General features: G+C 34.0%; 1 protein-coding gene across 1 annotated transcript in view; it reads right to left on the reverse strand.

The window, feature by feature from the left end:
* Positions 1-8,739, reverse strand: part of LOC141344598 (rho GTPase-activating protein 21-like) — a 40,692-nt gene extending 31,953 nt beyond the window's left edge. The window contains exons 1-2 of the mRNA XM_073849473.1: positions 8,578-8,739; positions 6,801-6,980 (exon numbers count right to left, since the gene is read on the reverse strand). Of these exons, the coding sequence (XP_073705574.1) occupies positions 6,801-6,875 (75 nt within the window). The 5' untranslated portion in view covers positions 6,876-6,980; positions 8,578-8,739. The remainder of the gene's footprint in view (positions 1-6,800; positions 6,981-8,577) is intronic.
* Between the last annotated feature and the right edge of the window lie 13,495 nt (positions 8,740-22,234).

Raw genomic sequence — 22,234 nt, forward strand, 5'->3', positions numbered from 1 at the left:
AATTAGTGAGAATAAATAACTTGCCCTTTTGGAAACAAAATAAATTATTTATAAAATAATAACAAATATTAAAAGTAGAAAATAAGCAGTATCTCTTCTAAATAAAATTACTCTTGTATATCCTGTAAATACTTTTTACTGTATAAATACTGCTTAAGCTCTCCATCGACATGTCGGCGGAATAACGCAACGTAACGGAGCGGGGTCACCTGACTCCACACGCAGTAATGTTTTTAAAGGGAAAGTAATTGAAATAATTGACCTGGAAACATTTGATCGATTATAGGTTCTGAATGTCGATTTCGATTACTTTTCGATTAATTGCCCAGCCCTAGTCAGAAAGCTCTTGGATTTCAACAAAAATATTTTAATTTGTGATCTGAAAATGAACAAAGGTCTTATGGGTTTAGAATGACATAAAGGTGAGTAATTAATAACAGAATTTGCATTCTTGGGTGAATCCCTTTAAGTCCATATCGAAATGAGGACAATGAGGCATTCACAATGAGGAATTTAATTCAATTTATGCCTTATTTTAAACAATCAAACTTTAACTTTAATGAATGCTAAAAAATGAGTTATTTATCCAACGCTGAAGTAGTAGGAGGAAGCATTAGTAAAGCCCTACAGTGTCGTTTTATTCAATGAGGAAACTGTGGTCAACCAGAAAATCAAGAAATGCCTGAAGCACCAAAACAGATTTTATAAACATAAAAAAATGAGTTACAGACCAACTCCAACCAACTCATTAATCTACTCAAAACGCAATTCACAAGAAAATTATGTCAACATTAAGACAATGGGATGATGACTATTAAAATAGTTTTGCACTATTAGTAAGTACTGACCCATCTAGAAACGCAGAGACAGACACATGTATTCCCCATGTACATTATGAACTGGGAAGAGAATTCCAGGGGATTTCCAGAGTTACAAAAACAAACATTGTCAACATTTACTCAACTTTTTGTTGTATCAAACCTGTATGACTTTCGATGTTCCGTGGAACACAACAACAGATGTTTCAATGAACCTCCAAGCTGAAGAATCTTTTCCATATAATAAAAACCATATCAGGTTAGTAAGGCTCATTATCCAAAACAAGCCTTACAATAGATTTGTACATGAAACAGACTGAGATTCACTGAAACCACCCACATGTGACCCTGGACCACAAAACTAGTCATAAGGGTAAATTTTTTTTGAAATTGAGATTTATATTGCTACAAATATGCCTGTGCTACTTAATACTGGTTTTGTGGTCCAGGGTCACATATGCACATTTTCAAACTTAAAGACAACATAGGGTCATTCCAGCTGGAATCATCAATTTTTTGGAAAAGTTCCCCACCTGACCTCCTCAGATTTGTCTGAAAAAAATCCATGTGATGGGTAATATGCCCAATAGATCATATACAAAATTTCAGATCTCTACTGTGCGTACATTTTTCACAAAAAAATCTGTAAAAAGTTTGTTTTTTACCCCGTTTTGGCATCACAGTCTGAGTGACCATGTTCAGACTGAAATATCTCCGGAACTAGTTGTGCCAGGTCCATGAAATTTTCTGGGCTAAGAGTCCTAGTCCAGAACTGCATGAATTACAACTCACAGCATTGTTACTGAATTTACACCTGAATGCTGGCCCTCTACTTTTCTTTGAAACTATTACTTTAAGGCTTTTCAGATGTCCATTGAAACCTCAATTTTCAATGTATAAGCATCAAACATGGTAAATGGTCTGATATGTACCATGTCTTTCACATCCTTTGATATCAGACAATAGAGTCTGATGGATGTTGAGATATTAAGGTCCAAAAATTGAAAAAACTAATTTACACCAATGTTCAGAGCAATATTTCCCATGAATGACACTAGGTGTGAACATGAAACTTTTTTTTTTTTTTTTGGAAAGAACATATTGTTATTGATAAAATATCAAAAAATTAGGATGGTATTTTGCCTCATTTTTCTGTACTGATTTTTAAACAAATTCATGCAGTTCTGGACTAGGACTCTTAGCCCAGAAAATTTCATGGACCTGGCACAACTAGTTCTGGAGATATTTCAGTCTGAACATGGTCACTCAGACTGTGATACCAAAACGGGGTAAAACAACAACTTTTTTACAGATTTTTTTGTGTAAAAAAAAAAAAAAAAAAGTATGCACAGTAGAGATCTGAAATGTTGTATCTAATCTATTGGGCATATTACCCATCACATAGATTTTTTTCAGACAAATCTGAGGGGGTCAGGTGGGGACCATTTGATGATTCCAGCTGGAATGACCCCATACTAAAGAATTGTCTTTTTTTAGAGTTTGACAGTCCTTGGTCACAATAGACTTTATTTGAAGGTCTCCAGGCTGTTCCATTTTCATTTTTATTCAACCCAAGTCAGTCATAGAGATTTGGAACAACATGAAGGTGAGTAAATGGTGACAGAATTTATATTTGTCTGACCTAGCCCCATTAAAATGCACAGTGCGAGAGTCACAATCCTGTGACATTCCAAAGCTTGTGCAGCTTAATGCATAATGGGCTTTAAAACTTTGAAAATGAGTAACAAAGCACTGCAGGCCAAGCACTATGAGCTAATATCATTTACACTAAGGACTGTTAATATAAAATGAGTCACTTATGTAACACTAAACAGGAAAAAAAAAAGTTACTATTTAAACAAAGGAGTTCCACATTTTAGTCTTTCAACAAGTTCAGCTGAGCCATGCGAAACAAGCACTAAGCTAAAAAACAGACTTGTTCCCATTCACACATAAAATCTTGGGCTCATCTAATCAACATGCAGGCAACAGGTTTCCCTTTCTCATCACTCAGTATGAAACTCCTAATGAAGACAGACCTACCACTGGCAGAAGAGAGACATCCTGTCCCTTGACTTTATTTCAGCAGAAAAACAGAGACAGTGCTGAATATTAGATTAAAGGGGAGGGCTGATGTGAGCACAAATCGGCAGATGCTATAAATAGATGACCTTCAACCCGCAGTGAATGTGGACAGGGGTTTATACAAAGGTCTTCATTCAGAAGGGCCAGTGGAAAGATTCGGCAGGCTGAGCACAAAAATGTTGATTCATGGGAGTGAACTAATATCACAGCAGGATAGCGATACCCAACGTAAACCGCTACCACTCGCTTACCTTTTTTCATTTAGCCCACTTTCTTTTAAAATGGGAAAACTCTGCTTATTTGAGCAAAACAAATCAAAACGAAAAACGAAACCAAATCGCCAACCACATTCACGCCTGCAGGAAAAGATCCAGACCATGTCTGACAGCTCAAACTGAGAGCAAGAGAAAAGTTGGTCAGTGTTACTACTTAACTTACAGGAAAAAAAACTAAACAAACCTTCCTATTCAAGGCCAAGCCAGCACAGCCCACGCTAAAATGTGAAAGCCATAAGTTAATACCCAACTACAGAGCAAAAGAAATATTGCACATATTATTTGACAGAGTCAGCTTTCAGATGGTCCCCACATTGACCATGTGTTTAAAGGAAGAGGTTTCACACCAGCTGTTCGCATTGTAGCTGCACTGTGTGGTTCAGACTGTTTAGAAAAGCTTCCCCCACAGCTCGCGCACAGATAAACGGATGCTCCTCGCCTGCCAGGGAATTTCCTTCAAGAGCATCCAAAAAATTTCATTTCTTCTGCAGCACACACTTATGATTACAGATTACTGTCCTTCATGTTTCTCTCGAACTACAAAGGAATTTCAGACAGCAAATAAACTCCAGGCTCTCAAAAAAATCCTGGATTTGTGCCGAAATGCACATTTGCAGGACAACAACAGAGTTCATCAAGAGTCAAAACATTAACCAAAGCTAAAAACCTTTCAAAAGACTGCTTTTGATATGCAAACACACCACATTAGAAAACAGGTTCCGCACACTCAGCTATAAACAAAACCTCAGCGATATAACCATCAAAACAAAGTAGCTACTTTAATGAATAGGCAATACCACATAACAGAACTCTGGGGGGAAAAAGGAGAGTTTCTTCAATATGAGAGCAGAGGGAAGGCATTGCATTCACAGCTGGCATTCAGGAATAATGAGCAGATCTGGATGAGGAAGCAGCACGGCTTGTGCATTCCACACAGTCAGTGACAACAACAACAGCAACAGGCCGCACAACAGCACAACTTAATTCAATCTTGTGACCTGAAAAACATGTTACTGCTGAGATTCTTCCAACTGAACTCTGTTAGTCAGAGCAGTGTTTCCCATTAATTCCACTTTGGCGGACAGCTTCGTAATGAACCGAGAATATATTTACACTTCTCATAATAACATAAAAGACCTCTGTTGTGTTTTGCGCAGTTGCTTGGCTATGGATTTTGGCTATGAACTAAAATCAAGATATGGTTTGTTGCACGATTTAACTAGGTACAGTTGAGGTCAAAAGTTTACATACGCCTTACAGAATCTGCTAAATGTTATTTATTTCACCAAAATAAGAGGAATCATACAAAAATGCATGTTACTTTTCTTTTATTTAGTACTGACCTGAATTCGATATTGCACATAAAAGTTGTTTACATAATGTCTACAAGAGAAAATAATAGTTTAACAGTTCACATACACTTGATTTTTAATACTGTGTTGTTACCTGAATGATCCTTAAGGTCCTACAAATTCTTTGGTTTTTCAGCATTTTTGTGTGTTTGAACTCTTTCCAACAATGACTGTATGATTTTGAGATCCATCTGTTCACACTGAGGACAACTGAGGGACTCATACGCAACTATTACAGATGGTTCAAACGCTCACTGAGACGTCTGAAGAAAACACTTTTTGAATTTGAAGATCAGGGTCAATTTTAGCTTATTTTGTCTTCTGGGAAAAATTTAATTATCTTCTGTAGCTTCTGAAGGGCAGTAATAAATGACAAAAGTATGATCAAATATGACAAAATAAGGATTTTTCAGGCAGTTTAACTGTTCAGAAGGAACAAGGGACTTATGAACAACTATCACTAAATAAAAAACACAGCTGTGGATCATTCAGGTAACAAAAAGTATTAAGAATCAAGTGTATGTAAACTTTTGAACAGGGCCATTTTTATAAATGCAACTATTATTTTCTCTTGTGGACTATATGTAAATGTCTTTTATGTTCAAAACATCTTATTCAGGTCAGCACTAATTAAAAAATAACATGCATTTTGTATGATCCCTCTTATTTTTCTAAAATAATTAAAAAATATGCAGATTCTGCAAGGTGTACGTAAACTTTTGACTAGAACTATATATTGCCTGTTGTGCTGCATGTTTCATAGTGAACTGAGGCATTGTGTTAAGATGACTAAAGAATTTCAAAATAGTAATAATATAAAAAATCACTAGTGCTAGTTTTTATTATTACATTCAAATTGCTATAAACACCAATGTGAATGTGATGTGATGTATCTTTGAAGTCCAGGTACAAGTCTTTGCATACTGCTCAATTTGGGGGGCTGATGAGCTCTCAATTTTGCTTCCAAAAGGTGCATCAAACTGATGCCTTTAAAATTTAAATTTCCTAAACTCCCCAAGTAGGGCTGGGCGATTTGGCCTAAAATCAAAATCTCGATTAATTGAACATTTTAACCCGATTACGATTAATGAACGATTATTTTATTCATTAATAAAATTATATTTAATTATATTTAAATAATATATTTTTTTTTTTGCCCTCAGTTCACTGACTAGTTTTGTACAGTAAATATGCACACATATTACAAGTGAGAGATTTTTGAATGAAGGGTGCACACATTATCTACTATCTATGATTATTTATTGAACATCCGTGTTGAACAACTGAAATTAAAGCACACATTGCTTAAAATGAAAAGTCACATTTTTCTTAAATTAGTGAAACTTATAACTTGCACTTTTGGAAACAAAATAAATTATTTATAAAATAATAATAATATTAAAAGTAGAAAATAAGCAGTATCTCTTCTAAATAAAATTACTCTTGTATATCCTGTAAATACTTTTTACTGTATAAATACTGTTTAAGCTCTCCATCGACATGTCGGCGGAATAACGCAACGTAACGGAGCGGGGTCACGTGACTCCACACGCAGTAGTGTTTTTAAAGGGAAAGTAATTGAAATAATTGACCTGGAAAAATTTGATCGATTATAGGTTCTGAATGTCGATTTCGATTACTTTTCGATTAATCGCCCAGCCCTATCCCCAAGAAAGTACAAGTTCCATAACACAGTCTCACAAAAGGAAACTGAAAACTCATTGTCTACCTCTAACATCATCTCAATCCATACTTCATTTATGACAAACTTCTTATGAATGACAGGGTGTGTTTCAGTGGTGTTAATGACCTTTTAATAGTGCTTTTCCTGTACTTACTATATGACTAAAGTAAACTTACACTCACTACAGATAAAGTACACTCACTTATGTACACAATTCAAATCAAAGACAAACTGCCTATTAAATAAATCATTGCAGCATAACACAAGTCCTCTAACATCTAACAACTTATGCTTACGACACCAAAGTTTCAAGTTTTTCTCCTCCAAACCAGTGCTACACACAACATAGGTGTGAAATATTGCTCCACCAAAAATGAAAATATGGTCTAATAAAGTTGAGTTTTAATCATCAAAAGACACCAGCTCATCTAAAAATGATGTGCCAAATTCAAACCTACATAAAAGTAACAAAAATGAAAATGATCTGGTCTGGCAACCCAAAACTCATAATCTATCATTAATTTGTGACCCTCCAGCAGGGCTTTTCCTTCAATAAGCATCCTATAGAATAAACCACGGGTCTCACCTCGCAGTGTGGAGATGCGGCAGCATAATTCAACTCATCCTCGTCGCCCGAATTCCTCCAATGTGTTGCCATCATTTCACCGCTGCAGCCCACATCTACAGAAGTCTCCTCAAATAAGCTCCAAGATCACACTTCAACATCCAACTGGATTTGAATTTCCACATGTTTGGGTAAAAGACCCTGGAGAATGAAATAAGAAAACATATTTTACTGAACTGCAAAAAACTGTTCTTTACTCAAAAACAATTCTATTTTTGACCCTGGACCACAAAACCAGTCTTAAGTAGCATGGGTATATTTGTAGCAATAGCCAAAAATACATTGTTTGGGTCAAAATTATCAATTTTTATAAGTTAAGGTCATGTTCCGTTAAGGCATTTTGTAAATTCCCTACCGTAAATATATCGAAACTTAATTTTTGATTAGTAATATGCATTGCTAAAAACTTCATTTGGACAACTTTAAAGACGATTTTCTTAATATTTTGATTTTTTTTTTGCACCCTCAGATTCCAGGTTTTCAAATAGCTGTATCTCATCTAAATATTGTCATATCCAAACAAACCATGTATCAATGAAAAGCTTATTTGTGACCCTGGACCACAAAACCAGTCTTAAGTCGCTGGGGTACATTTGTAGCAATAGCCAAAAATACATAGTATGGGTCAAAATTATTGATTTTTCTTTTATATCAAAAATCATTAGGAAATTAAGTAAAGATCATGTTCCATGAAGATTTTTTGTAAAATTCCTACTGTAAACCTATCAAAATGTAATTTTTGATTAGTAATATGCATTGTTAAGAACTTAATTTGGACAACTTTAAAGGTGATTTTCTCAGTATTTTGATTTTTTTGCACCCTTAGATTCCAGATTTTCAAATAGATGTATCTCGGCCAAATATTGTCCTATCCTAACAAACCATACATCAATAGAAAGCTTATTTATTGAGCTTTCATATGATGTATATATCTCAGTTTTGTAAATACCTTATGACTGGTTTTGTGGCCCAGGGTCACATTTGACATTATAATAGTTTAATAATAATAATAATTTAATGTTTGTATTTTTCAAAACACTTTGCTTTTACTGCTTCTTTTAGCTGAAAAGTCCCTTTTTAAACTTCAGAGTGAAACTACATTATATTTGTAATGAATTTCACAGTTATTTGCACACATTCACATTACCTAAACACGTTTTGACGGGATTTCCGATTCTGGTTTCTCTTTTTTTTTTACAGGTGCTTTGAAGTAACCCTGTTAACCAATAGACTTCGGCCAATATAAACGCCCTAAAAATCGCTTAATCCAGCAAAGCTTGAGTCTTTCCCGTGTGCCACATGGTTACATGTGCCTCACATTTTCTTCATTAAACTCTCAGAGGAATCAAACTGTGAGGCATCAAGCACACGAGCTAATTAAACAAGTGTAATCTTGTTAAAATAAAATGATAACCGGGGACAGGGAGTCTAATCGGATTGTAAGCGGAGAGGTTTGATGTGGTGTGGTCAGACTCAACTGGTGTGTGAGCGGCTAACAGCGCTGGAAACTTTCTGCTGTGAATTGATGTCGTGTAACTCAAACACAACCGACTGCATTTATATACACTTTAAAAGTGTCAAACTTTATTTTAACAAACGCACACATTTAGTCCATCGCTTGTTGGCTAAAGTTTGAGTGTTTTGAGTGATATATAAAACCTTGGGCTCTGGTTAGCACGAGTAGCTAGCAAAACAAAGTAAAGGCTAACTGGTATTGTAATGGCTAGCCAGCACCTACCTGTTGGGAATAAAGCGCTGATGTAACGCCGTGAACGCCCATTGCGCACCAAAAAACTCATTAATTCGTCAAAAGTGTCTAAGCGACAGGATAGGTCCGTGTCTTGTCCTCAATCCGAGTGTTTCTGATGAATAAAAACAGTACGAAAGTTTTCCTATTCCCCGGTCCAACTCGACGCACACGCGCGCGCGGCTCTCGCTGGATCGGGGCTCGAGCTCACTCGGAATCCTTGGAAACACCACCCTTTCGTTTGCTGGGGGAGCCTGCATCCAATCAGATTCTTCGTAACACTTCGCGTTTAAATTTCAGCCAATGATTTGCGTTGTTGCAAATACTATTCTCTCTAAACAATGTGTTATCTCTATTAAGTCACTTTTAAAAAATATACACTTTTCTTTTTATTTCTCAACAATACTGTTTTATATTAATGAAGTATTAACCTACTGTAGTGCAACAAAATAAACAGACTGTAACTGTATGTAATGTAATGTTATCCATTCAGTGTTATTTTCGTACAACTGAGATATTATAGTTTTCGTAAATAATTTGAATTCAATTCTATTTTTATATTTCTATTTTTTTATTTCAGGTAACGTTTTAGCAAGTTTGTGTTGTTATTTTTATTTTTTATTCATATATTTTAAATATGTTATAGTTTTTTAGTTTTATTTTATTGTTTTTACTTTTTTACTACATCAGGTTAAACTAGATAACAATTAAAAATGTTGGCAACTAGCAAAATTGTTTTGTTTGTTTATTAATGGTTTTAGTTTTAGTAGACTTTAATAAATTTATATCCAATATAGCAGGTTTTGACTTTGGAGCCAGTTTGGTCCCAAGCAAAACACATTGCAGACAAAAAATGAAATGAAATGAAATGAAATAAAAAATAAAATGAAATGAAATAAAAATAAAATAAAATAATAAATGAAAATAAATTAAATTAAATTAAAATAAAATAACGATTAAATTAAATAAAAAAAACTATATTAAAAATGAAATAAAATAAAATATAAAATAAAAAATGAAATAATTAAATGAAATTAAAATAAAACAAAAAGGAAATTAAATAAAAGAAAATATAAAAGAAAATAATGAAAGAAAATGAAATAGAAAATGAAATTAAAAATAAAATGAGAAATTACATGAAATTAAACTAAATTAAAATAAAAAAAATAAAAATGAAAATGAAAGAAAATGAATTATTAAAATTAAATTAAATGAAAATAAAAAGGAAATTAAATTTAAAAATAATATAAAAAATGAAATAAAATAAAAAATGAAATAATTAAAATAATTGAAAATAAAAAGGAAATGAAATAAAATAAAATATAAAATAAAATAATGAAAGAAAATGAAATAGAAAATTAAATTAAATTAAAAATAAAATAAGAAATTACATTAAATTAAAATGAAAAGAAAAAGGAAATAAAATAAAATAAAATAGAAAATGAATTAATACAATTAAATAATAAAACAAAATAAAATAAAATAAAATAAAATAATAAAATAAAATAAAATAAAATAAAAGCTGAAACTGAACCACTACATTGTGTTCACAAACAATAGAAATTCATAGCAATGTATTTGTTTACTTGGGGTCTCTGAAGCACTTGCTCCATACTGGATGTCTGATGATGATGTTATGAAACTCAAAGTTTGTTTATAATAGTTCTCATAGGATTAGTAAAAGTCATGAAGTATTAACCCAATACGTCTAAATATAAATGTTTTATGATCAGACCCAGACAGAAGATAAGGGTTAAAGTCAACAGACTCCATACCCGTGGGGATGTGTGTTCTCCTCCCATCTTTGTTTAGTTGTCATATGCTACCAGAACAAATGGAGCAATGGTGTGGGATGGAACGTCTTGTTAGGACGTTTTGTCTCTAAACACAAAAAAATGGACAGCGCTGTTGTTTATATCTCACCCTGTGACACAGTTTGACCAGACTATACAAAGAAACTGTTTGTGGCATTCTACTCTTCCCACAAAATCTTACTATACCATGCTAAATAATTGGACACTGTTGAATATTTGCTATTTATACAGGATATCCTGTACAGGTTTTCATAAAGTCATGGATAAGTCAAAATTGGTATTGTAAAGATACTCCAGTCAATCAGCCTATATTATCACTTTTATTCTTGACCAAGAGAGCATGCTTTTCAGTTAAATACATCTGTCAACACTAGCATGGACAACTACAATCTAGGATAATTATATACTTCTGTCTATGGACAAATTTTGCTCTCTCTCTTTCTCAGTCTCGCTCTCGCAAATACAACTGTTTGTCTGGATTACTGGAGTCACATGTTGGCCCGGTTCAAAGCGGGGTCGGGCAGTTTTGGCATGCGATTGGCAGTGGCTGTGGAATGTCTGCGCACACACACTGTGCCCTACAAAGCGGACGCAAGAGGAGCGGCTGCTATGCTCGCAATCTGACAGAGCTTCACTACACTGCATCCTTCGCTCATCCCAATATACTTAAGTAATTTTGTACTATAATATTAGCTTTAAGAAGCATTTTACATATATAGATTATACTTAGAATACCGTAGTATGACTGAGGGAAGAGAACAGTTTCTGCAACTATTAACTATACACAACTAGTGACATATACTTTAAAATATATGTTATTTCTGTGATGCAAAGCTGAATTTTTATTAGCCATTACTCCAGCCTTCAGTGTCACATGATCCTTCGGAAATCATTCTAATATGTTGATTTATTATCAATGTTGAAAACTGTTGTTCTGCTTAATATTTTTTTGATAACTGATACTTTTCAGGAATCTTGGATTAATAAAACGTTAAAAAGAACAGCATTTATTTTAAATAGTTCTAACAATTTGTCTCTACTATCACTTTTTATCAATTTAACACATCCTTGCTGAATAAAAGTATTAGTTAAACAAAGAAAGAAAGATAAAAATTTACTGACCCCAAACTTTGAATGGTAGTGGATATTGTACAAAAGATTTCTATTTTAAATAAATGCTCTTCTTTTTCATGTTTTATTCAATAAAGAATTCTAAAAAAGTATCACAGGTTCCAAAAAAACATTTCAACATTGATAATAGATCAGCATATTAGAATGATTTCTGAAGGATCATGTGACACTGAAGACTTCAGTAATGATACTGAAAATTCAGCTTTTCATCACAGGAATAAATACAATTTTAACGTATATCAAAATAGAAAACCACTATTTTAAAATGCATTAATATTTTACAATATTACATTTTTTTCTGTATTTTTCATCAAATAAATGCAGCCTTGATGAGCAGAAAATACTTCTTTAAGAAACAATAAAAATCTTTCGTTTGAACAGCAGTGTATATACAGTTGAGGTATATATAAAGTTTACATACACCTGGCAGAATCTGCAATATGTTCATTATTTTACCAAAATAAGAAGGCATCATACAAAATGTGTGTTATTTTATATTTTGTACCGACCTGAATAAGATCTTTCATATAAAATACATTTACATATAGTCAGCAAGAGAAAATAATAGTTGAATTTATACAAATGACCCCATTCAAAAGTCTGATTCTTAATACTGTGTTGTTACCTGAATTAATTTTTTGTTTAGTGGTAGTTGTTCATGAGTCCCTTGTTTGTCCTGAAGTTAAACTGTCCGCTGTTCTTCAGAAAAATCCTTCAGATCCCACAGATGTTTTGGTTTTTCAGCCATTTTGTATATGTAAGATCCATATTTCCACACTGAGGACAACTGAGGGACTCATATGCAACTATTACAGAAGGTTCAAACACTCACTGATGCTTCAGAAGGAAACACAATGCATTAAAGAGCTGGGGGTGAAAACTTTTTGAATTTGAAGATCAGGGTAAATTTAACTTATTTTGTCTTCTGGGAAACACGTAAGTATCTTCTGTAGCTTCTGAACTGCAGTACTAAATGAAAAAAAAAATAATAATAATTGGGCAAAATAAGAAAAAATTTAAATCTTCATTCTGTGCAAAAGTTTTCACCCCCTGGATTTTAATGCACAGTTTTTCCTTTTGAAGCTTCAGTGAGCAATTGAACCTTCTGTAATAGTTGCATATAGAGTCCCTCAGATATCCTCAGTGTGAAAAGATCAATCTCAAAATCATACAGTCATTGTTGGAAAGGGTTCAAATACACAAAAATGCTGAAAAACCAAAGAATTTGTGGGACATGAAGGATAGATGGAGCTCATCCACCTTGGGCAGACAGATTTCATTTGAAGAAAAAAATGATCGGTTCAGTTAGTTGGAAATAAGTCATTGTACATATTCAGAAACACAAAGAGAGAGAAAGAGAGCGAGCTGGCGATAACTTGAAAAGAGAGCCCTGTGAAAAGTGTTCAGTTTCTAGAGGCGCGCACAAATGTTCCTTTCATTCACGGCTAGCCGAAGGGGCCACCTGTTTCAGGGATTGGGTGGCCTTTGTTCCGAGGTCGTCCTGACCAGGGACTTTCACAATACTTCCCAGCTCAGGGAATTCCTCCCTCTCTGCAGTCGGATCTGAAATGGAGCTCGAGCCGCAGCAGACTCTCTCGGGAAGCAGCCATCCCAGGAAGAATGTCAGTCAGCTGCATGTCTTCCTTGTGACCAACTTGGAAATATTCCTGCCAGTTATAACAGGAACACTGTCCATCTTTGTTTAGATGGAGTCTACTTCCAATATAGTGCAAACAGTGCAAGAAATCAAGATTATGTCTTTTTTATAACATATGTGACTCCCACAGATATAATATTAACCATACTATGGAAGGTCACAACTTTATTAACAACACTTTCTTCAAGCTCCCTTAGAGGCCACACACAGCAGATCACTTCACATTCACCTCAGAGAGGGCTGTGCTTGGAAATAGTGAGCAAACCCAACAAAAACTGTGGTTAAACAGCCAAACAGAGAGTGGGACGCTTTGTTTTCCCAGCACACTGAAACTCCCTCTTGCTATTTAAATGCTGGAGTCATATGTCAGGTGTATGAATAAGGCTCAACGGCGCCGCCCATCTTCTATTGTTAATGTCCACTCACTCTATCAATGCCCCACTTTTATTTATCTGGCAAATCATGAGAACAAAACTAAAACTTCAGGACAATCAGGACAACAGATTCATGTTGCTTTTGTGTGCTCCTTTATTTTCTTTCTTGGTTTTGTGAAAGCCACGTAGATGGGGATCCATATAAACTAGATTTTACAGTTTGAGTGAGGCTTGCTTGCCATGTGGCATTGCCATTGGCCATATGGTTGCTAAGTTATCCTGAGTGGTTTGTAGTGTGTTGCTATGCAGCTGTTTGGCCCGGCCCTTATACTGCCCAGGTCAAACGAGCCCAAGTCTGTATGACAATCTGGTCTGTAGATACACGAGGCCCATTTTAATGCATTTGTGTCCATTTTATTGTATGGCAGGCAAAAATCATAAGTCTGACTGCTTAAAAATTTAATAGCACAAATAATAAAAAGCTGCAAGATATGCTTCACTTAAAAAAAAAAAAGAAATTAATACTTTACTTCAGCAAGGATGCATTAAATAGATCAAAAGCATCAGTATGGACTTTTATATTGTTATGGGGGAAAATATTTTAAATAAATGCTGTTCTTTTAAACTTTCTACTCATCAAAGAATCCTAAAAAAAAGTATGTATGTATTTATTTATTTATTTTTCCAAAAATATTTTAAAAAAATCAAAAAAAAATCAGCAATGATAATAATGTTTTTAAGCAGCAATTTGGCATTTTGAATGATTTCTGGAGTAATAATAATGGCTGTAATAAAAATAATGAAATAAATGACAATTTAAAATATATTAAAAAGTTTGTATTAAAGTTTGAATTTAATTGTTGAAACTGAAGTTTGGGACAGAGTGGGAAAACACATTTCTAACATGAATCAGCATGTTGCTACCATGATTTAGCATGAATTAGCATGTTGCTAGTATGATTCTTGCATGGTTAGCAAGTTACTAGCATTTTGCTAGCATGATTAGCATGTTATTATCATGTTACTAACATGATTAGCATGAATAACAAGTTACTAGCATGTACTAGCATGATTAACAAGTTACTAGCATGTTGTTAGCATGTTTCTAGCACGATTAACACGTTACTAGCATGATACTAGCATGATTTGCATGATTAACAAGTATGTTGTTAGCGTGTTTCAAGCATGGTTAGCGTTTGTTGTTAGCACGTTAAACAAGTTTCCAGCATGATTATAGCATTATTAGCAAGTTACATAACATGTTGCTATATGTTTCTAGCACAATTAGCTTGTCATTAGCATGGTGTTAGCATAATTAGAATGTTACTAGCATGTAGTTAGCATGATTAGCAAGTTACTAGCACGATTAACAAGTTACTAGAATGCTGTTAGCATGTTTCTAGCATAATTAACAAATTACTAGCATTCTGTTAACATGTTTCTAGCATGGTTAGCACGTTAGAAAGATTAACAAGTTACTAGCATGATTCTAACATGATTAGCAAGTTACTAACATGTTGCTAGCATGGTTTTAGCACGATTAACATGCCATTAGCATGCTTAGAATGTTACTCGCATGTAGTTAGCATGATTAGCAAGTTACTAGCATTATTAGCATATTGCTAACATTTGTTAGCATGTTACTAACACGTTGCTACCATGATTAACAAATTACTATCATGTTGCTAGCATGTTTTTAGCACAATTGCCATGTTATTTGCATGTTGTTAGCATGATTAACAAGTTGCGAACATGTTTCTAGTATAATTATGTTGTTACTAGAATGTTGTTAGCATGATTAGCATATTACTAAAAAAGATTAACATGTTAGTGAAAAAAGATTAGCATGATACTAGAATGTTGCTAGCATGATTAGCATGTTAATAAAAAGATTAACATGTTAATAAAAAGATTAACATGTTACTAGAATGGTAGCATGATTAGCATGTTACTAATTAAGATTAGTATGCTACTAGCATGTAGTTAGCATGATTAGCAAGTTATTAGTATGTAACTAGCATGATTATAACATTATTAGCATATTACTAACATGTTGTTAGCATTTTTAACAAGTTACTAGCATGTTGCTAGCATGATTAGGACGCTAATAGTTTAACTTTTTTCAGTAGGGTGTTGTTTAGTTTGCTATAACAAATGACAGCTTAAATATACCATAAATCTCATTGTATATGAGATTCTATGGGATTTTTGGTGGTTTTCGAGTTATGGTTTATGAAAACCATAAGTCGGATCAATTAGAAAAGATATAGCAACCCGAGTCAGACTAGTCTGAAGGTCTGTCCCAAGTTTGGTGGTTGTAGCTTTAAAGGGAAGATACACTTAAACAAAATTATGACTTACTTAAATCGAAACTATGAGATAAAAAGTCTAAATTATGACTTAAACACATTGGTCACAGGAGTGTTCTAATGATAAACGGGACATTCCAGAATTAATTAACTTGGCTTAAAACAGTATGGACCAAGTTCAGTACACACCTTATTAATAAATCATACCAGATAAGCAGAATATATCACAGAATATGCACAAACACATCTAAGTATTCAGATTAACAACTATTAAAAACCAAGCGGATGAAAAAGAATGCAACACGCTGAATTAAAGCACTTTCCTCCAATAGAAAACCCGTGCAGCTCAGCGCATTGCGTTTATTTTGGGATATACAGTGCCCTCCACTAATATTGGCGCCACTGGTATTATGAGCAAAGGTGGATTTGAAAATAAATCTGCATAATTTATCCTTTTGATCTTTTATTCAAAAAATTCACAAAATTCTAACCTGTCATTGAAGTAAAACAGTAGAATCTAGGGGTGAAATCTCATTATGAAATAAATGTTTTTCTCTAGTTCACGTTGGCCACTGTTATTGGCACCCAATTATTGCAACGTCCTTTTCCCAAGATAACAGCTCTGAGTTTTCTCCAACAATGTCTAATGAGTTTGGAGAACCCCTGACAAGAGATCAGAGACCATTCCTTCAAACAGAATCTCTCTCGATTCTCCAGAATCTCTCTCTTCCCAGCTTCTTGATGGTGCTTCTTCTCTTCAGTTTCTATACAGGGTTCAGGTCAGGGAACTGGGACGGCCGTGGTAGAAGCTTTATTCTGTGCTCAATGACATAATTTTGTGTTGATTTTGATGTTTGTTTTGGATCATCGTCCTGCTGGAAGATGCAACCACTGCTCATTATAAGATTCCCAACAGAGGCGGTCAGGTGTTGATTTTTTATCTGGTGGTATTTGATAGAATCCATGAAGCCATGTATCTAAACAAGATGTCCAGAACCTCTGGCAGAAAAATAGGCCCACAACATTAAAGACCCAGCAGTATTTTTAACCGTGGACATGGGGTACTTTTTTATCCCTGTCTGCACCAAAACCATCTGGAGGGTTAGCTGCCAAAAAGCTAATTTTTAGTTTCATCTGACCATAGAAGCCAGTCCTGTTTGAAGTTCCAATCATGTCTGACAAGTGAATATGCTGGAGTTTGTTTTTGGATGAGCCAGGAGGATTTTTTTCTTGAATACCTCTGGAACAACATTGTGATGTAGGGGCTGTTTGATCATTTTATTTGAGGCTTTCTGACCCCAAGACTCAACAATTCTCTGAAATTCTCCAACTGTGATCCTTTTAGAGTCTTTGGCCACTCAAACTCTCCTCCTTCTTGTGCATTCGGATGATATAGACACACGTCCTCTTCCAGGCAGATTTGTAACATCTTTAGTTGATTGGAACTTTTTAATTATTGCCCTGATGGTGGGAACGGGGATTTTCAATGCTTTAGCTCTTTTCTTACAGCCACTTTCTATTTTGTGAAGCTCAACAAACTTGTTCTGCACATTCTTTGGTTTTACTTCTTGTGATGGATGATTAAGGGAATTTGGCTTTTGTGTTCCTCATATTTATAATCCTGTGGAATAGAAAGTCATGACTGGACAATATTAATAAGGTGTGTACTAAACTTGGTCCTCCAAACTGTTTTAAGACAAGTTCATTTGTTCTGGAATGTCCCGTTTATCATTAGAACACTATCATACCAATGTGTTTATAAAGTCATTAAATCAATTTCGACTTTGGATCTCATAATTTTGACTTTCTAAATCATAATATCTTCTCTTTATCTCGTATTTTTGACTTAATTAAGTCATAATTTTTACTTAGTAAATCATAATTTCGAGTTTTTATCTTGTAGTTATGACTTAAGTATGTCATAATTTTGACTTTTAAAGGCATGGATTTTTTTCTTACCTGGCGGAAATGGGCTTCCATAATGAAGTCAGTCTGTACAGTGCATATATTTTTACTCAAGTCAAGTCACCATTATTTATATAGCACTTTTAACAATACAGGTTGTGTCAAAGCAACTTCACAGTATTATAATATAAAGTAATATAAAGTAAATTATATATTCATATACAGCCAGTGAAGCCACCATGTTTCCAAAAAAAGGAAGCGGGCAAACACTTTTTCACACCACTGTATATACAGTATAAATTAATATGAATAATTACATTATGAATAATTATATAAATAATTATTGAAAATTACAATTATTATTAATTCTAAAACTATTTAAAACATTGCATGTTTGTTTAATTTATTAATAATAGTTGGTAACAATTACTAATCACAGTGTAATAAAGACTACAAAAGCTTACAGGCCTAATTATATACTTATGGGAAATGATTGCCTATACTGTCACTGTAAATTATGTTCTATGAGATGTAAATCATAATTTAGTAGGGGACTATACTTTTAAAATAAACTGTTTTTTGGCATCTTTGTGCATATTCAGATTACAGGTTTACTGGTTTTACATGATCATAACAGAAGTTACAAGACTGAGTATGATTTTGCACAGACAAGGACAGGGAGGGATTTTAGACTGAAGGAAAATACATATTTACAGTCGGCTTGTTGAGTTTTGTCCTGTTCTCTTGCCTCTGCATAGCTATCAGACATTCAAGGAGGCAACATGAATTACTTTTGTCATTTCCCGAAGCATCCAGTCTAGACAGAAAATCCTCCAACCTCCAACAGAGTCAGTTGAGCACAATTCATTGTCTATTTTTAATTAGAGGCCAGAACTGACACATTACAGAAATGCACCACTTACACCCCACTGCAACAGGAAACTCACAGCCTTAAACATGACTTGAGCATAAAATATGCCGTGACTCACATCCTTTAAAACAACTTTGCAAATAGTGGTGGTGTACTTTAATTCGGGTGGAGACTGGACACAAAGTAGGACTTGACCTTTAATGCTTATTTTAGCTTTAACTAGTTCCTCATGGTCACATCACAGATAATAGCACTGACTGATACTGTAGTAACTCTATATGGTGAAGGATGTGAAAGATATATGGTATGCAACTCAGTCTTTGTGACGTAAATATGCCTATGATGCCTTTAAGTAGGCAGTTCACCAGGTTTTGCCTGGTTTTAATTCATTTTTAGCTTACTCTCTAGATTTTGGATCATGTAGGCACTGGTTTGCACTTGCTCTGAACTGGGAACATCGAGCATCTGTGAGACTAGTTACGACAGGAAGCTCCTCCAGCAATTCTGCAGCTCAGAAAGAGTTGCATTAAAAACAAACTGGCGTGTATAGCCTACGGGAGGAGACGCTTTGATGCTGAAATAAATCATTTTATCAAATGCAGTGCCAAAGGTGAATCACAATAGGTTGATTTGAAATTAGTACTGTGTCAGCTATTAAAGTGATCTGTCAATTATAGGCTTTTGAATGAACAAAAAGAGTTAAAAAAGACAGACTTATCTGTTCCAAAAACATCGAAATGTGCCAGTCTGTGAAAACTGCCCACACAAAAGTCATGTATGTAGTTGTTACAGTTGAGGTCAAAAGTTTACACACCCCTTTCAGAATCTGCAAAATGTTATTTGATTGACCAAAATAAGGAAATCATTAAAAAAAGCATGTTATTGTTTATTTAGTGCTGACCTGAATAAGATATTTCCCATAAAAGATGTTTACGTATAGTCCACAAGAGAAAATAATAGTTGAATTAATAAAAATGACCCCATTCAAAAGTATACATACACTTGATTCTTAATGATCCACAGCTGTGTTTTTTTGTTTAGTGATAGTTGCTCATGAGTCCTAAAAAGTTAAACTTCCTGCTGTTCTTCAGAAAAATCCTTCAGGTCCCACAAATGCTTTGGTTTTTTTGGCATTTCTGTGTATTTGAACCCTTTCCAAGAATGACTGTATGATTTTGAGATCCATCTTTTCACACTGAGGACAACTGAGGGACTCACATGCAACTATTACAGAAGGTTTAAACACTCACTGATGCTCCAGAAAGAAAAACTTTTTGAATTTGAATATCATGGTAAGTTTAACTTATTTTGTCTTTTGGGAAACATGTAACTATCTTCTGTAGCCTCTGAAGGGCAGTACTAAATGAAACAATATGATATTTAGGCAAAATAAGACAAATGTTCACATCTCCATTTTGTTCTTAATGCATGTTTTTTCCTTCTGAAGCATCAGTGAGCGTTTGAACCTTCTGTAATAGTTGCATATGAGTCCCTCAGTTGTCCTCAGTGTGAAAAGATGGCTCTCAAAATCATTGTTCAAATACACAAAAATGCTGGAAAACCAAAGAATTTGTGGGAGCTGAAGGAATTTTCTGAAGAACAGCAGACAGTACAACTGTTCAGGACAAACAAGTGACTCATGAAAAACTCACTGAACAAAAAACACAGCTGTGGCTCATTCAGGTAACAACACAGTATTAAGAATCAAGTGTATGTAAACTTTTGAAACGGGGTCATTTTTATCAATTCAACTATTATTTTCTCTTGTGGACTGTATGTAAACATATTTTATATGAAATATCTTATTCATGTCAGTACTAAATAAACAAAAACACGCAATTTTTATGATCCCCCTTATTTTGGTAAAATAATTACCATTTTGCAGATTCTGAATGGGGGATCAACTGTATGAGCTTACCACGAAGTAGGCCCACCTCTGGAAAGTGATGATAATTCTCTTGAAAATGTCTCAATCATTGTTAAAGGGGTCCAATCTTATTTCAATGCCCACTGACTTTAATCACATGGCAAAAAGAGTTCAAACATTTTTGGTTTAATTTGGTCTGCCATGTATGAAACCCTGTTTCCGCCACTGAATAAAAAAATTGAAAAAGGTAATTGCGACTTTTTATCTCACAATTCTGACTTTTTATAAACTCACAACTGCGAGAAATAAAATCAGAATTGTCAGTTTGTATCTCGCAATTCTGACTTTTTTTTCTCAAATGTTTTTTAAAGACCTAATTGTGAGTTATGAAGTCTATTTCTAAGGAGCAAAAAAAACACTATGTTTAAAGAATTGCGAGTTTATATCATGCAATTGCGACTTTTTATCTCACAATTCTGACTTTTTTCTTGTAATTGTGTTTATATCATGCAATTCTGACTTTGTTTCTCGCAATTGTGAGTTTAGATCATGCAGTTCTGACTTTATAACTTGCAATTGCGACTTATTTCACAACTTTTTTCTCGCAATTACTAGTTTATATCATGCAATTCTGACTTTATTTCTTGCAATTGCAAGTTTATATCTTGCAATTTTGACTTTATAGCTCACAAATGCAACTTTTTAGCTCACAATTCTGACTTTTTTTCTTGTAATTGTGTTTATATCATGCAATTGCGACTTTTTATCTCACAATTCTGACTTTTTTCTTGTAATTGTGTTTATATCATGCAATTGCGACTTTGTTTCTCGCAATTGTGAGTTTATATCATGCAGTTCTGACTTTATAACTTGCAATTGCGACTTATTTTACAACTTTTTTCTCGCAATTACTAGTTTATATCATGCAATTCTGACTTTATTTCTCGCAATTGCAAGTTTATATCTCGCAATTTTGACTTTATAGCTCACAAATGCAACTTTTTAGCTCACAATTCTGACTTTTTTTCTTGCAATTGCATTTATATCATGCAATTCTGACTTTGTTTCTCGCAATTGTGAGTTTATATCATGCAATTCTGACTTTATAACTCACAATTGCAACTTATTTCACAATTCAGACTTTTTTTTCTTGCAGTTGCATTTATATCATGCAATAACTTTATTTCTCAGAATTGTGAGTTTATATCATGCAATTCTGACTTTATAACTCGCAATTGCAACTTATTTATTTAACAATTCTGACTTTTTCTTGCAATTGCATTTATATCATGCAATTCTGACTTTATTTCTCAGAATTGTGAGTTTATATCATGCAAATCTGACTTTATAACTTGCAATTGTGAGTTTATATCTCACAATTCTGAGAAAAGGTCAGAATTGCGAATTTAAATTTTTTTTTTAAAGATTTATTTTTGGCGTTTTTGCCTTTATTTTGATAGGACAGATCAGAATTGACAGGAAGCAAAGTGGGAGAGAGATGGGGGTGGGATCGGGAAAGGTCCTCAAGTCGGGATTCGAACACGGGACGCCCGGAGCGCAACGGCGGTGTTTGTCGGCACGCTGTCCACAAGGCTATCAGCGCTGACAGAATTGTGAATTTGTATCACGTAATTATGAAAAAAAATTCTGAATTGTGAGATAACTGTAAGTTTACATCATGCAATTCTGACTTTATAACTTGCAATTGCAACTTTTTTGT

Source organism: Garra rufa, chromosome 10, assembly GCF_049309525.1.
Source record: "Garra rufa chromosome 10, GarRuf1.0, whole genome shotgun sequence".
Classification (NCBI taxonomy): Eukaryota; Metazoa; Chordata; class Actinopteri; order Cypriniformes; family Cyprinidae; genus Garra; species Garra rufa.